Source organism: Humulus lupulus, chromosome 4, assembly GCF_963169125.1.
Source record: "Humulus lupulus chromosome 4, drHumLupu1.1, whole genome shotgun sequence".
Lineage (NCBI taxonomy): Eukaryota > Viridiplantae > Streptophyta > Magnoliopsida > Rosales > Cannabaceae > Humulus > Humulus lupulus.
The window spans coordinates 213,829,893-213,845,170 of NC_084796.1; the positions used below are offsets into that span (position 1 = coordinate 213,829,893).

The 15,278-nt window shown below is 34.0% G+C and overlaps 1 protein-coding gene across 1 annotated transcript; it reads right to left on the reverse strand.

Moving 5' to 3' along the window:
* Nucleotides 1-3,000: 3,000 nt before the first annotated feature.
* Nucleotides 3,001-4,250, reverse strand: LOC133831185 (aquaporin TIP1-1). The gene is made up of 2 exons (XM_062261392.1): nucleotides 3,774-4,250; nucleotides 3,001-3,654 (listed from the first exon to the last, which is right to left on the reverse strand). The coding sequence occupies exons 1-2, from the start codon at nucleotides 4,155-4,157 to the stop codon at nucleotides 3,280-3,282; spliced, it is 759 nt and encodes a 252-aa protein (XP_062117376.1). The 5' UTR covers nucleotides 4,158-4,250; the 3' UTR covers nucleotides 3,001-3,279.
* Between the last annotated feature and the right edge of the window lie 11,028 nt (nucleotides 4,251-15,278).

The following is a 15,278-nucleotide window of genomic DNA, read 5'->3' on the forward strand; positions in this document are numbered from 1 at the left end:
CCTTCAGAGTAATGGCAGTACTGTTCCCCAATATCAGCGTACATTCCGTATGTAACCTCTTCTGCAGGTTAGCTGGGGAGACCAAACTCCGTGTTTCTCGGGAATGTGTCCGAGTCAGGGAAGTTCAATCCTGCCATCCCAGATACCAGGTTCGGGTTCATTTACTAATGTCCCGGTTCGTTTACTAGGACCCCAGTTCCTTTTCCAGATCTCGAGTTTATTTACCGATGTCTCAGTCCATTCAGACGGTTGAGCCTCACCCTTACTCACGTTCTGAATGATGCCATTGAATCAGGACTGGGAAGTGGAGCTGGACGACCTTCGTCCCGATTCCCTCGTTATGATGGTGCCCATTGAACAGTCTTGGGCTCACTGACATTTGGGCCACTAGGCCCCTCGTCCTCCCTATCCATTGGGCTTGGGCTGGGCCTTTGATCTTTATGAAAGAGACCCCAGACCCAATATGTAGTGCCACGTGTTCCGGGACAAAATGGGGATAACACTCCTACTTTTATTATGTTAAGAATTAATTAAATAATAATAAATAGATTTTAAAATAGAAAATAAATAAAAACTGATTTTAAAATAAATATATTTTTTAAATTAAGAAAAGATTAATTTTTCTTTTCTCTCCCTACTCTGTGTCTTCTCTCTCCTTTCCTCTCCTTCCGACTTCTTCTTCTTCTTTGTCTTTGATTTTACAGGTGATTGCTAGAAACTCTCTTTCTCTGGAGCACCAACCACCTCTCGTCGATGACACACGCAGCACCGACCACCTCTGTCGACGACTCGTAGAAGCCCAGAATTTTGGAAGCTCTCGTCGACACCTCTGTTGACGACGCGTCGCGAGTTGAAGCGTATCTAAGAATGGCCTGGGACTAGGGAGGGTTCTTCCAAGCTCGACGGCGATCTGCACTGGGCTGAGGTTCAATTTGCATTAGGCGGCGACTTCGACCCAGATCTTAGCACGATGGATGATGGGTCGCCGACGACTTCAACATTCAAGCACCATGGTCAATGACAACGATTTCAACAGTGAATCTGGGTCGAGGACCTACGATTGCAGTGGGAAGTTCTTTTTTTCTTTTTTCTTTTGTTCAAACCTGTAAAATTTATCTGGGTCTTGATTTGATTTTCTGTGAGGGAAGTTTAGAACGAAAAAAAAGTTCTTGGTTTTGTGAAGACATATTTGATTTGTATTTGTTCTTGGGTTTCATTTTCTAGGTTTTAGTTTTTTTTTGTTGATTTGTTTCATTAAGATTTATCAGTTTGTTGCTGCCTGACTTTGGATTGTATATGTTTATCAGTTTTTGTTGGGTGAGATTTGTTCTAATGGTGACTTTTTGATATAAATTGTTGTATATTGATGCTTGAATCTGGGTTTGAATGATGAACTTGAACATGCTAATGAGTTTGTTCTTGAGTTTATATTAAAAAATTTGGGTTATGTGTGAATATTGGATTTTGATGTTATAATGTTATTAATGATTTCGTTTTTAGTAATAATAATTAGGTTTTTTAATTTAAATTTGATTTTTTTATAAACATTATTTTATTTAATTTAAATATACTTTTATTATTAAAACATTTTTATATTATTTTTAATTAATTAATTTATAATAGTAGGGGTATTTTAGTCATATTGAGAGAAAATTTAACAAAAATCTGGTCCAGGGCATTCTTTTTGTTTCATTTTGCAAAATGTAGGGTCCAAATTTTTATTTAACAAAATAGATGGTCCGCTCGGTAACTTTTGCAAAACACATGATCCGAAATGGTATTTACCCATATATATTTTCAAACTACCCTTTTCTTATAAATAAATAATGTGTAACATGTCATACTTATTTGATAATGACGACAAAACTATTCAAGTATATACAAACCTTGTAGTTAAATCCCTATGTAAAAATTTTAACGGCAAAACTACTCAAGCAATTAAAATTCGTGGAGGTAAATACCCATGTAAAAAATTTAATAGCAAAACTACTTAAGTAGTATATTTTCTTGCACTTGACTCCCTGCCGTTAAGTTAAGAGTTAAAACTAACTCTATGAGACACGTGTCAACCTCCAAAATATTTTATAAATAATTAAAAAATTCAAAAAAAAAAAAATTTAATTCCAAAATATTAACACAAGTATTTTTAAAATTAAAAAAAATTAATTTAATGAAAAATCTAAATAAATTCATAAAAGATTCATTTTGATTAAAATCTAAATACAATCTAATTTCATGTTGATTAAAAATAAAAAATTTATGATTTTTATTTAGATTTTTCATTAAATAATGTTATTTTTTTAGTTTCTAAAATACATGTTTTTATTTTTTATGAATTTGAAATATATTATTTTTTTTAGGAATTCATTTTTTTTAATTTTTTTCTTAAATTTTATTTTATTTAAAAATATTTAAAAATAAAAAATAGACAAATTTGAGGCTGCCACGTATCCCATAGAGTTAGTTTTAACCGTTGACTTAACCACAAAGATTTAAATGCAAGAAAATACACTACTTAAGTAGTTTTGCCATCAAATTTCTTACATAGGTATTTAACTACAAAAACTTGAGTAGTTTTACCGTTAAAATTTTTACATAGGTATTTAACTACAAGAATTGTAACTACTTAAGTAATTTACTGTCATTATCCCCAAATGTATTGAAGAATGGATAGAGCTTATGATATATTGGATGATCTTGGAATGTGTCCTTCAATTATAAAATAGCAACAATTCATATTATAGCTAGTGTAAAATTTCTAAGTTTTTAATATAATCATTTGATGTGTTTTGAATTTATATGCATACATATCACTAAGTGACATAAGTAATTTGAATCAATTGCTTTAAGACAAAATTGGCATCTTCCTTTGTCTTTATTAACCTAATATATAGTTTGTTTTTAGAGTATTTCCAATATGCTATTTTCTATTGCAATACTATATTTTAGTGTTTTTTTTAATTATAAGGGGTATTATAAAAATATGGAAATAAAAAGGAATAAAAGGGAATTAAATTTAAATTACAAAGAAGAAAATAAACTAGAATAATAAATACAACTGAGAAATGATCAATTCAGGCACCCTGTCTTCCATGGAATAATCACACACAATAATGCAATACAGGGCAAAACATTGAGATGGTATAGATCACAATGATTAGATTTTGTTGAGAAGATGAAAAGATCAACGGTGGAGATTAAACACAAAATATAAAAATAAAAATGAACCCTCGAAACCAAATAAATACACCAAGCCGGGAATAAGGATCGTCAAATGGCTTAGTATTCGGTGGTTGGGAGCTGTTCGTGGCCGGTGTGGGAGATGAAGACGAACTCATATACGAGCCCAGCAATACCACCGCCGATCAAAGGCCCGGCCCAGTAGATCCAGTGGTTCTCCCAGCTCCAGCTCACCAAAGCAGGCCCAAACGACACTGCTGGGTTCATCGAGGCCCCATCGAAGGCCCCACCGGCCAAGATGTTAGCACCCACGATGAAACCAATAGCGATGGGGGCAATAATTCCCAAATTGCCCTTCTTGGGATCAACGGCTGTAGCGTAAACTGTGTAAACCAATCCAAAGGTCATCACGATCTCGAACACCAATCCTTCCCATACTCCAACTCCAGATGATAGATTGAATGTTGGAACAGCCTGCGAAGCACCGAATCATAACCCACATTAAAAAATAAAGCTCGTGACTATAACTAACTAACCGTATCGTAACAAACTTATATTAAAAAATTAGTTAATTAAAAATATATTATTCTCACCAATCCACCGGTGACGAATTTGAGGAGCAAGGCGGCGACGGTGGAGCCGAGGAGCTGAGCGATCCAGTATAGGATGCCACGTAGGAGGGTGATGTTACCTCCGACGAAGGCGCCGAAGGTGACAGCGGGGTTGACGTGTCCACCTGAGATGTTGGCTCCGACTGCGACGGCGACGAAGAGGGCGAAAGCGTGGGCGATGGCGGCGGAGATGAGACCGGCAGGAGTGGCGGCACCGTTGTCGGTAAGCTTGTTGAAGGCGATACCTGAACCTGAACCGGCGAAGACGAAGATTAGAGTTGATATGAACTCAGCCAAGGCCGCCCTCAAGGCGTCTGGTTGAGTTGCCTCCGCGGGCCTACCGACGGCGATGTTTCTGATCGGCATGGTGATGTAGCGATGATCAAGTTTGTTGATCGGACGGTGTGTGTTACACGAGGAGAGAGAGAGGAGGAGGTGGTACTATAGTACTGGTTTTCCACTTCTCAGCTCTCTGAGCTTACTTATACTGAAGTAGAAGAGGCTTAGCAAACCGGCTATAGACGGTTTCCGGTTTTATTTTTAATTTAATGATTAGAACGTGAAGAGCTGATTGGTTGACAGCCTGTGAAATTTAAAAAAAATGTTTACATTTCCTAAAGAGTGAAGCAATCAGCCGTTAGAATGCTGTGCGATTGACACGTGTACATTAGAGATAAGTGACACGTAACATACTTATATTAGTGGATATATGTTGTCTATTTTGTTTGGTCTCTAGAAAGATCGAATAAATCAATTATATTTTTTCGTATATTAAGAAAAGGGAAAATATAAAACAACCTTAGCTTCATAAATGTTTATATTTAGTATATTTTTTCCCGCAAATATCCTTTATTATAATAATTATATTTTATAATATTTATATTTGAATTTATATTAATATAATTATATATAATCTTATTAGATATTATTATAATAATAATATTTTAATATATATTAATATAATTAGTAAATATTTATTTATTTTTAATTAATTTAAAAAATATATTCCATTAAATATTTAGAATATTCAATTAAAATTAACAAAATAAATTTTTAAAACAAAAAATTTATGTTTTGTATGTAAGTAAATCCTTTTTTTCTTAGTATCTCTAGCCTTTGAAAAGTATTAAAAAGAAAGCTATTTAGGATTTTTACCCCTCGAACTATTACCACTACCGTATCGTGCCTCCTAATTTTTTGAGGCCGTTAAAAATTCCCCCGAAATATTCACAGTAATGTAAAAAATGACTTCCGTTAACTTTCAACATATGTGGCTAACAAAAGGCTGACATGACTCTTTACATGCTGATGTGTCTTGGCCATGTCAGCGCCATGTGTGTAATTTTAAATTAAAAAATCTATAATCATATTAAAAATTAATGAATTAAACACTAAAAAATAGAATTAATAAATTAAACCATTTTTTATACATTAAAAAAAATAAAAATCATATTTAAAAACAATAAAATTACACACATGGCGCTGACATGGCCAAGACACATCAGCATGTAAAGAGCCATGTCAGCATTCTGTTAGCCACATGTGTTGAAAGTTAACGGAAGTCCTTCTTTACATTACTGTGAATATTTCGAGGGAATTTTTAACTGCCTGAAAAAATTAGGAGGCACGATACAGTAGTGGTAATAGTTTGGAAGTAAAAATCCTAAAAAGAAAATTTGGGATGTTTTTTTTTTTTAAAACAATATTTTTAATTAATTTTTTTTTTCCTTATAGAAAAGAAGAAGGTGTAAGCTACACGATGATTATCTTAATTATTATTGCTAACAAGAAAAACATTGTTGGAACATGGACGGTCTCGCGGAGCTCATTTAATATTATCCAAACAGTGTTCATTATACTACTTCAATAGTTTTCTATTTGTGGTTACTTCACGTTTTTTTTACCAAATAAGATTAATCTTTAGTACTTATAAATAATATTATTTTATATATAGGGTAAGCTAGTTGTATAATTCAATTTCTATTCTTCACATAGTTGGCTTACATTTAAAATTGATTCGACAATAAGCTAATCATTTGTCTATTCCTTATAAATTGATTTAATTTATTTTTTTGGTTAACTAACAAATTAATAATAAAAACACAACAGTGTTAATTACATTATTATTTTTGTCTAGAAAGTTACCCTTCTGTCTAGAAAGTTTGAAAGGTGGTTGTTGTTGTCCAGTATATATGTTGCATAGTTACAATATAGTAAATTTTGAAAAATTTACTTTGTCGTTTTGAATCGATGGAGGTAGGACCATGTATTGAATATATAAATATGTATAATTGCATCTATATTGATTTGATAACCATTATTAGTAATAACGTTCAGTCAAAGAAAGGGATATTGTATGTGTTATGAACATGAATGATTTTTAATTTCTTCAAAAACATCATTATATGATATATAAATACGTATCATATACATGAATTAAAACTCCTTAATTTGGTCACCATGTTCTCATCATCATCTTATAGTTAATAGTTACTTGTATGAATTTTTCTTCTTCTAATTATTTACCCTCAAGAGAAAAAGTACATCGATATTTAATTGGAAATATATGTGTCTTTATGGACAAAACTATGTATTAAAATTTTTGTTCTTAATTAGAAATAATAAGAATAACAGCAGTAAATGGCTTTTCAAATTACCAATTACTTGCTAAAAATAGCAATGACAAGAAAAAGTTCTTAAACACGAATTAGGATATCTTTTTATAAAGGCTAAACATACTTCTTTTTATATGTATCTATTTAGTTTATATATATTTTGTTCAACAATCAAAATAATAAACTATTGATGAAAAAAGAAAGTGAATTCTCCATCAATTAATCATGTATATCATGACGAAGGTACCACTTAATAATATTTATAATTTGTACTGATCATAATAATATGCAAAAGAGCGAAAATGAACAACATATAATAAGTTATCTAAATGGCAAATAAAGTATAGTCTCATAAACTTGCAAAAGAAAATAATATAAAAGTAAAATAAATGCATTAATTATTTATAGCTAGGCTCTCTCTAATCCACGATTCCATAGTCCATGGAAAGTGACAATTTCTTATGTTTTTTAAAGGAGTTGGTGATAATATATATTTTAATTCTGTGGAAGTTTAGAAAGTTGCTGAAAATTAAATTAAATTTTCTTAATCAATAGTTTATTCATAAAGTTGTGGCAGTCGGTAGAAATTTCGGCTAAATTGCAATTATGAGTACATTATAAAAGCTTTTAAAGGGTCCCCCACAACAAATGAACCTAAACCCTAATTCATACAATTTTGAAAATGACACGAATTAGTCATAATTTATAAATGTTATTCGACAAGGACCTGTTGATAGCTCCCTACAAACATATTATATATACTATAATTATTTATCAACGAAGAAAAATGAAAACATATTAAATAAAATATATCAAAATAAGAAAAATTTAATATGGAATAAATTTTTTTGAACTATGTGGCTGCTGGGATTCGAGCCTAGGTCTTCACTGCAACAGTGTGAAATTCTCACCACTAAACTACACCTACAATAGTGTTATATTTTATAAAACTTAAAAAAATTGATAAAAAAAAATAACTGATGATGTAGAACCAACTGGAATATTATTTTTGGAGTTATGTTATCGAGTTTTAGACTCTTCTATTTATTTATTTTATTGAGCATTGTATGTCTTCAATCATTAGCATTCAAAAAATGTTTATGTAATCTTTGTTTATAAAAAATTGGTCATTTTGTGGATTAGGTTGACAGCACAATGAAAGAGATGTAACATATATATACATATAAATATATAAGGAAATACTATAGTGCAACTACTTTTTTGGTTGTACTGTACAGTTAGTTTGTGTTTTATTACGTTCTGATAATTTTTTTTTCAATTATTTTTATTTAACGGTGTACATTATAATCATTTAATACATCTTACAAATTTTTAATAAATTTTAAATATAGTACCGAAAATAACGAAAATAATGTTAAAATAATTTGTTGTACGCGTGTTTATTTTTTATATACGCGTATATATATATCCTTGCTTTCCTCGATGAAATTCCCCGGAGATTTCATCATATCAATAAATATTATTTGAATAAGTTAGGATGCGTTTAAATATGATCAAAATATTTTTTGCTTGGAAAAATTATGGTGGAAGGTTACTTCACTTGCCTATATTATTTATCTATTTCGTGTTTTGACTTTAAATTGGATAAGGATAACTACAATTGGTGCATGTATGGCTTAATAATGCTCTAATTTGATTAAATTGCACGTGATGCAGACGTGGAGGTGGGCCATACGAAGCTAGCAACGCCATCATGCACATGCAATATTGGGCCTGCCAGCCTGGCCCTGTCAACATGCGACAGCTGTGCACTGTAAAAAAACAGTGGCATATGGGGCCCACCATGTGAAAAGTAGGGCCCAAACATCCTACTTTTTCACAGTTCAAGGACTAAAGTCTTGGACTCCTCTGCCGAAAAGTCAAGGCCTTTTTACGGCCCAAGTAATTCCCAACCTTTACCTAAATCGTTTGGTCTAGTTTCCTTTGCCATTAACACTGTATTAAAAGTGTTATTACAATATATACTTGTTGATTTTCCTGCCTTATTTGAATCTTAATAGTGTTAATTGAGCTAGTTTGTTTAATTGCCTAGCAAGATCAGTCCAAAATGGACAAACTTATTGTGAAAACAAATTTGGGGAATCAAATTTTGGACCACCATAAGCATACTAATGGGCCCAGCTAAGGAAGGCCAGGCCTACAAGCCACTTCTCTCGTCCGTATTCATTATCATTACAGAAACGATAAATAAACCTAACCGAGTTAAAAAATGTCTTGTTAAATTTTTACAGTAGCTAAGTTCTAAGGACTTAGTAACACACAGTTAGATCAAATGCAAATGTGAATAAAAAACATGTAGTAAAAGACACCGATAGATTCATTCTTTAAATGGAAACTTTTCACTTATTTGAAGACTATTTGAGATATTTTGAAAATAAAGCCTGAAATTGGTGTGGTAGGTAGCCAATGTTGTTGTATTATTATTGTGTTTGTTTTTAGCTGTATAGGAATTTGTAATAGAAAAAAAATATCTACTTTTTTTTTTTGATAAAAAAATATCTACTTATTTGATTGTTTCACACTTTGTCGATTAAAAAAGAAAAAAAGAGAATCATTTTACTGTTTTTGTTTTCTTGTTTTTTTAGAACGTGAAAGATCTATATTATTGTGAAAAGAAATAGTTGGTATTTTCATATACAATTAACATATCCAAGTCATTCTAGATTCATCTCAATAAAAAGTTTTATATTTGAAAGGATGTTGGACCAAATAGACTTAAAACAGCCTCTTTTTTTTTTTTTAAATGTCATGTAAAGTAAGCTTTCCAATATACTTGAAACAAGATTATTTTAAAAAATAATTGATTTTATTATACAAGATAATATTAAAAAATATATATTTTAACCGTGTCCTCATTTTGAAAATTAAAATAGTTAAAAACCAATTTTTTTCTTCAAATTTTAAATGATGGGTTTAAATTTGTAACGGACAAAAACAATGTCGGGCAATCTTTCTAGGAGAAAATTTGATTACTGTTTAATTGTATATTTCATATCAACAAGAAATATATAACTATTGTTGAAATAAAATTAGGATTAGTTAATATACTTTATATTGGGTTTGTTAGAGCAACTCTAACGGAAGTTGTTTTTGGGAAAATGTTTGTCAGGGATGGAGATTGGTAAATAAAGTAGAAGAGTTGTTTTAAAAAAAAATTGGCAACGTTGCTCTGCAGTGGCAACGTTGCCTTTAGTTTTTTTTTTTATTAGTTAAGTTTAGTAAAAAAAATTGTGATTTGATAATTAAGCAACTTTCCATTCCAGATGCTTTGAATGTATATCCAAACAAATTAATAAAATTCACAGTGGATGGTGTCATAGATATGGATTACCCATTCTTATATATAGCTACACCTTTCTGAGAACGAGTCCAAAAAACTTCATGGGAATCTCCACAAAATAAAGGTCCTTTTCTATTGCATTTCATTTACACTTACGAAAAGGAAAGCTTTGTTGATAAATTATAATCACTCAATGTGCTCTACAAAAGAACAAATTAGTTACCTCAAAATATATATATATATATATATATCACCACGTGGGTCATGGCCATTTGTTTATATCAATGTATAACACACATAAATATTAACCACACAAGTTCAATCAAACAACATATTTCTATTTTTGTAACCAATAAAATTGGTTGGTTTCAACTTTCAATCAACATCTCCTTCCAAATGGTCGGTTAGAGCAATCTAATTAAAATATTTTGTCCAACACTTTTAAGTTACTTAGTTTCGTTATCAGTATGATATGAATCTCCTTGACCGATTGATAATGTTGTTACCAAATTATGCTAGAATTCGATGAGTCCCTCTTCCCAAAAAAAAAAATGTGATGAATTGCAATAATTGACCTTAGAATAAAGCAAACTGTCGGTGTGGCCGGTCGTGAAAGCTGCTCCGAATGGAGACTCGCTATAATTGCAAATAGAGTGAAAGAAAGAAAAAAATTCCAACTAAGAATGAATGGTATAATAAATAAGCTATGTAGTTTGTTTTGTTACGACTATTTGAGTATATAGGCCAAAAACTATTCAAACCCCAAGAAAGATAGAACCTGTAGTGAATCTCTGAAATGTTCAATCACAATAAAGAAAATTAATATTTTTGGTTAAAATTTTCAGCTTTGCCAAAAAAGAGTATCATTCACTATAGAACGCATTTTACAATTATTCTATCATGTCCATGACCATTTTATTTATTAATATTTTTTAGAAATGCATCAATGAACATTAATCATTAAGCACAATATTGGGAAGGCAACTATTTGAGTTATTCCAAATTACATCATTATCAACCCCTAAAGCTTCTTTAGTTAACTGGTGAGCCTAGGAGTTGAGAAAGTGAAAATTGAGATGAGAATTTTGGAGAGAATGAAATCTTTTACTGAAGAGAAGAGTATATATATACTCTGTTATAGTCGGTGCATATTACAGTCGGTGCACTTAGAACTAATTACCAAGATTCTGTTTAACAGAATAACTAATTACAACTCAGCAATAACAGAAATCTAACTAAGCAATAACAGAAAGCTAACTAATTACAACTCAGCTATAACAGAATGCTAACAAAAACAGAACTAACAGTAGTGCCTAACAGCCCCCCTCAAGCTATAGTTGGAGTAGTCCAAGTTTAGCTTGTTACAAAGGAACTCAAAGCGAGGTGAGGAGATTGGTTTGGTGAAGATATCAGCAGGTTGTTCTTCTGAAGATATGTACCGAACCTCCAGTTGTTTGTTAGCTAGGAGATGCCGAATGTAATGAACATCCACTTCGATGTGCTTGGTTTTGGCATGAAACACAGGATTGAGAGCTAAAGCTTGTGCTCCTTGATTGTCACACCAAAGGACTGGCAGCTGAGAAGATAGTTTGATTCCTACTTTAGTAAGAAGCGAATACAGCCACACTAATTCTGTTGCAGCAGAGGCTAGAGCGCGATACTCAGATTCTGTAGAAGAGCGAGCAACAGCTTGTTGTTTTCGTGAGGCCCAACTAATGATATTTGCACCAAGAAAGAGGCAGTAACCACTGGTAGACTTTCGATCATCCAAATTAGAGGCCCAGTCGGCATCTGAATAGGCTGCTAAGTTAAGAATAGGAGATGACTGAAAGTGTAGGCCAAGATGGAGTGTGCCTCTGATATAGCGGAGGATGCGTTTGCAAGCATTCCAATGGTTTATGGAAGGAGCTTTGAGAAATTGACTCAGTTTATTAACTGAGTATGAGAGATCTAGTCGTGTAAGTGTAAGATATTGTAAAGCACCAATGACACTCCTATACACTTCAGGTTTGTCAAATAAAGCACTATCACCAAGAGACAACTTGTTGGCAAGAACCATTGGAGTGGGAACTGGTTTAGAGTCATAAAAGCTTGTCTTGACAAGTAACTCAGATGCATATTTGGACTGTGTTAGATATAACCCAGTGGCTGCCCTTGTTGCCTCAAAGCCCAAAAAATAACTAACAGATCCGAGAAACTTTAACGCAAACTTGGTGTACAATTGTTGAATAAGATGAGCGATAGACTCTGAACTTGCACCAGTAACCAGAATATCATCAACATAAACAAGGATGAACAAGGGAGACCCTTGCGTTGTTTTGTAGAAAAAGGAGTGATCGGAAGTAGAACTCTTGAAACCCCAGCTTTGTAAGGTGGTTTTGAGCTGATCAAACCATGCTCTAGGAGCTTGTTTAAGGCCATAGAGTGCCTTATGTAGAAGACAAACATGATTTGGATGTTGAGAATCAATAAAACCAGGTGGTTGTTTCATGTAGACCCTTTCTTGTAAAACTCCATTTAAGAAGGCATTGTTGACATCTATTTGTTGAATATCCCAGCCATAAGTAACAGCAAGAGCAAAGACCACTCTTATTGTAGAAGCTTTGATAACTGGACTAAAAGTATCAGTGAAATCAAGGCCCGGCGTTTGTTGAAATCCCTTGGCCACCAACCGAGCTTTATACTTATCTAAAGATCCATCAGCTTTGAACTTGGTACGATATATCCATTTGCAATTTACAACATTCATGTTGGCAGTGGGTGGTACTAAACTCCATGTGTTGTTCTTCATTAAGGCTGCATATTCAACCTCCATAGCATTTTTCCAAGATGAGATACTTAAGGCATCTTTGACAGAAGTAGGAGCACCCAAGATCTCGTTTGAAGCAGCAGCAACATAAATTTTTGGTTTGTATATGCCAGACTTGGATCTTGTTTGCATGGGATGCCCACTTGGTAAGACCGGCGGTACAGGAGGGAGAACATCAGCAGAGTTTAGTGGTACCTCTAATAATAATGAATCAGTAGAAGAAGCACTTACCTCAGTTGTGTTAAGAACATCGTTGGAAGGAGGTACTACTTGAGAGGATGATGATGAAGGATCAGCTTGATTCAGTGAGATATGTTGGCCAGAAATGGAAGGAGTGGACTCAAGGGAAGAAGGAGTTTGAAAGCTAGAAGGAGTTGGTGTGATAGGCGAAGGAGAGGGTATGATAAAGGCAGGGGCTGTAGTGTTTTGCCAAGATAAGGAGGGGATATTGGACTGTGAGAACAAGTGAGTATATGGAAATTCAAGTTCATTGAAATTTACACTTCTAGCAATATATATACGGCCAGTGGGATGTAGACAGCGATATCCTTTGTAAAAGGGACTGTAACCAAGGAATACACACTTTCTGGTTTTGAACTCAAATTTGTGATGACGATAAGGACGTAGATATGGAAAACAAGCGCAACCAAAGACTTTTAGAAAGGTATAGTCAGGTGCAATATTATACAAGCATTCAAAAGGAGATTTGTATTGAAGAGTGAGTGTGGGTAGTCTGTTTATGAGGAAAACAGCAGAAACACAAGCATCCCACCAAAAATGTAAGGGTAGATTGGCTTTGGCTAGGAGTGTAAGAGCGACTTCTGTGATGTGTCTATGTTTTCGTTCTACTCGACCTTGTTGTTGATGGGTGTGAGGGCAAGGGTGGTGAAACAAGATACCAAGTTTTTGAAGATGAGTTTGAAATGGGCGAAACTCTCCCCCCCAATCTATTTGTATGCATTTTATGGGTAGATCAAGTTGTTTTTTTGCCATTGTTTTAAACAGTAAAAAAATACTATATGCTTCAAATTTGAGACGCATAGGATAGATCCAAGAATACTTGGTGAAATCATCAACAAACAAAATGTAATATTTGTATCCTTCAGGTGATAGATTTGGTGAGGGTCCCCATAAATCAGAGTGCACTAATTGCAAAGGTTTAGTTGTTTTCAGTGTAGAACTTGGAAAATGCATTAGATGGTTTTTACCATATTGACAGGCATCACATAAATTAGAAAGAGATTTTGAACAAGAAACTTGAATTTTATTAAGAACTTTGTTTAGAACAACATGAGAGGGATGTCCAAGTCGGTTGTGCCATAAAGCTACAACTCGAGAGGACCGAGTACAATGAGGAATTTCTGAAACAGTAGAAGAGTTATTGCTACTGGTATTATTGAAAGCAGAAGAAAAATCGCTAACATAGGCAGTAGGTTTGGGATTGAAGGGAGCTGAAGCCTTGGTAGAGGTTGGAAGCATGAGCTAATATAGTCCTTCATGTAGATGCCCCTGAAGTAGTACCTGGTTCGTAACAATGTCCTTAACAAAACACAAGTTAGGTGTAAATTCTAAAGAAACATTATTATCTAAGGTAAACTTAGATATGCTGATAAGATTTTTCTTGATGGCAGGGACATGTAATACATTTTTAAGATGTAGAGGTCTACTAGAATGTATATAAGCATCACCAATATGATGAATATGAAGTTGGGAGCCATTACCTACAACCAGTTTTTCCTTGCCTTTGTAGCTGGTGGGAGAGGTGAGAGAATTAGTGTGAGCCGAGACATGATGAGAAGCTCCACTGTCCATATACCAGGAATTGTCAGCAACAGTTGCAGGAGTGGCAAGAAGTGCTTGAGGAGTAGGATCCTGAGACAAGCCATTAGAAGGAGTGGTGTTGTTGATTGGTGCTGCATCACCTTGGTAGTTTATATCAAAGCGGTGATAACATTTCAGAGCTATATGTCCCATTTTGCCACAAATTTGACAAACCGGTCTGTTGGAGGTATTGTTGTTGCCATGCGGTGAATAACCACGGCCACCACGTCCTCTTGGTGGATAGCCACGACCACGGTAGCCTGGAGTAGAGTTGTATGAATTTCCACTTTTCTTTGTGGAAGTAGTGTAGTTGGCTGATAGATTTTGAAGATCCACAGTAGCTACAACTTGTTGATTCTCAAGTCTCATCTCATGATTTTGGAGATTGAATTGTAGGTCAGATAAGGTGACTGTCTCTCGAGCAGTAAGATTAACCACAACGGACTCATATTCCGGACCTAGTCCACCTAGAATGTACAAAACAAGTTCATCATCTGTGATTGCTTGTCCTGCAGCCATTAAAGCATCAGCCAAGCATCGCATCTTAAGAATGTACTCATCAATAGGTGCCGATCCTTTGTTGGCCAGTTGAAGATGAGTACGTAGTTGAAGAATACGAGCCTTAGAGGAGTTGGAGAATAGTTGAGCAAGTTCATACCAGATTTGAGCAGAGGAGACACATCGAGCTACATGACCGAACATGTTTTCAGAGATGGAGTTGAAAAGCCAGCTCATTAGAAACTGATCAAGCCGCAACCAGGAAGCAACTTCAGGATTTGAAATGTGATGATCGTGGTCTAGCGGATCTAAAATGGTTGCCGGAGGGCGAGATCGGTCACCGGTGAGAAAACCTTCAAGATCGTAAGCTCGAACGGTCGAAAGAACTTGAGATCTCCAGGACATGTAGTTGGTGCGAGTTAATCGGAGATTCAGAGGAGCCA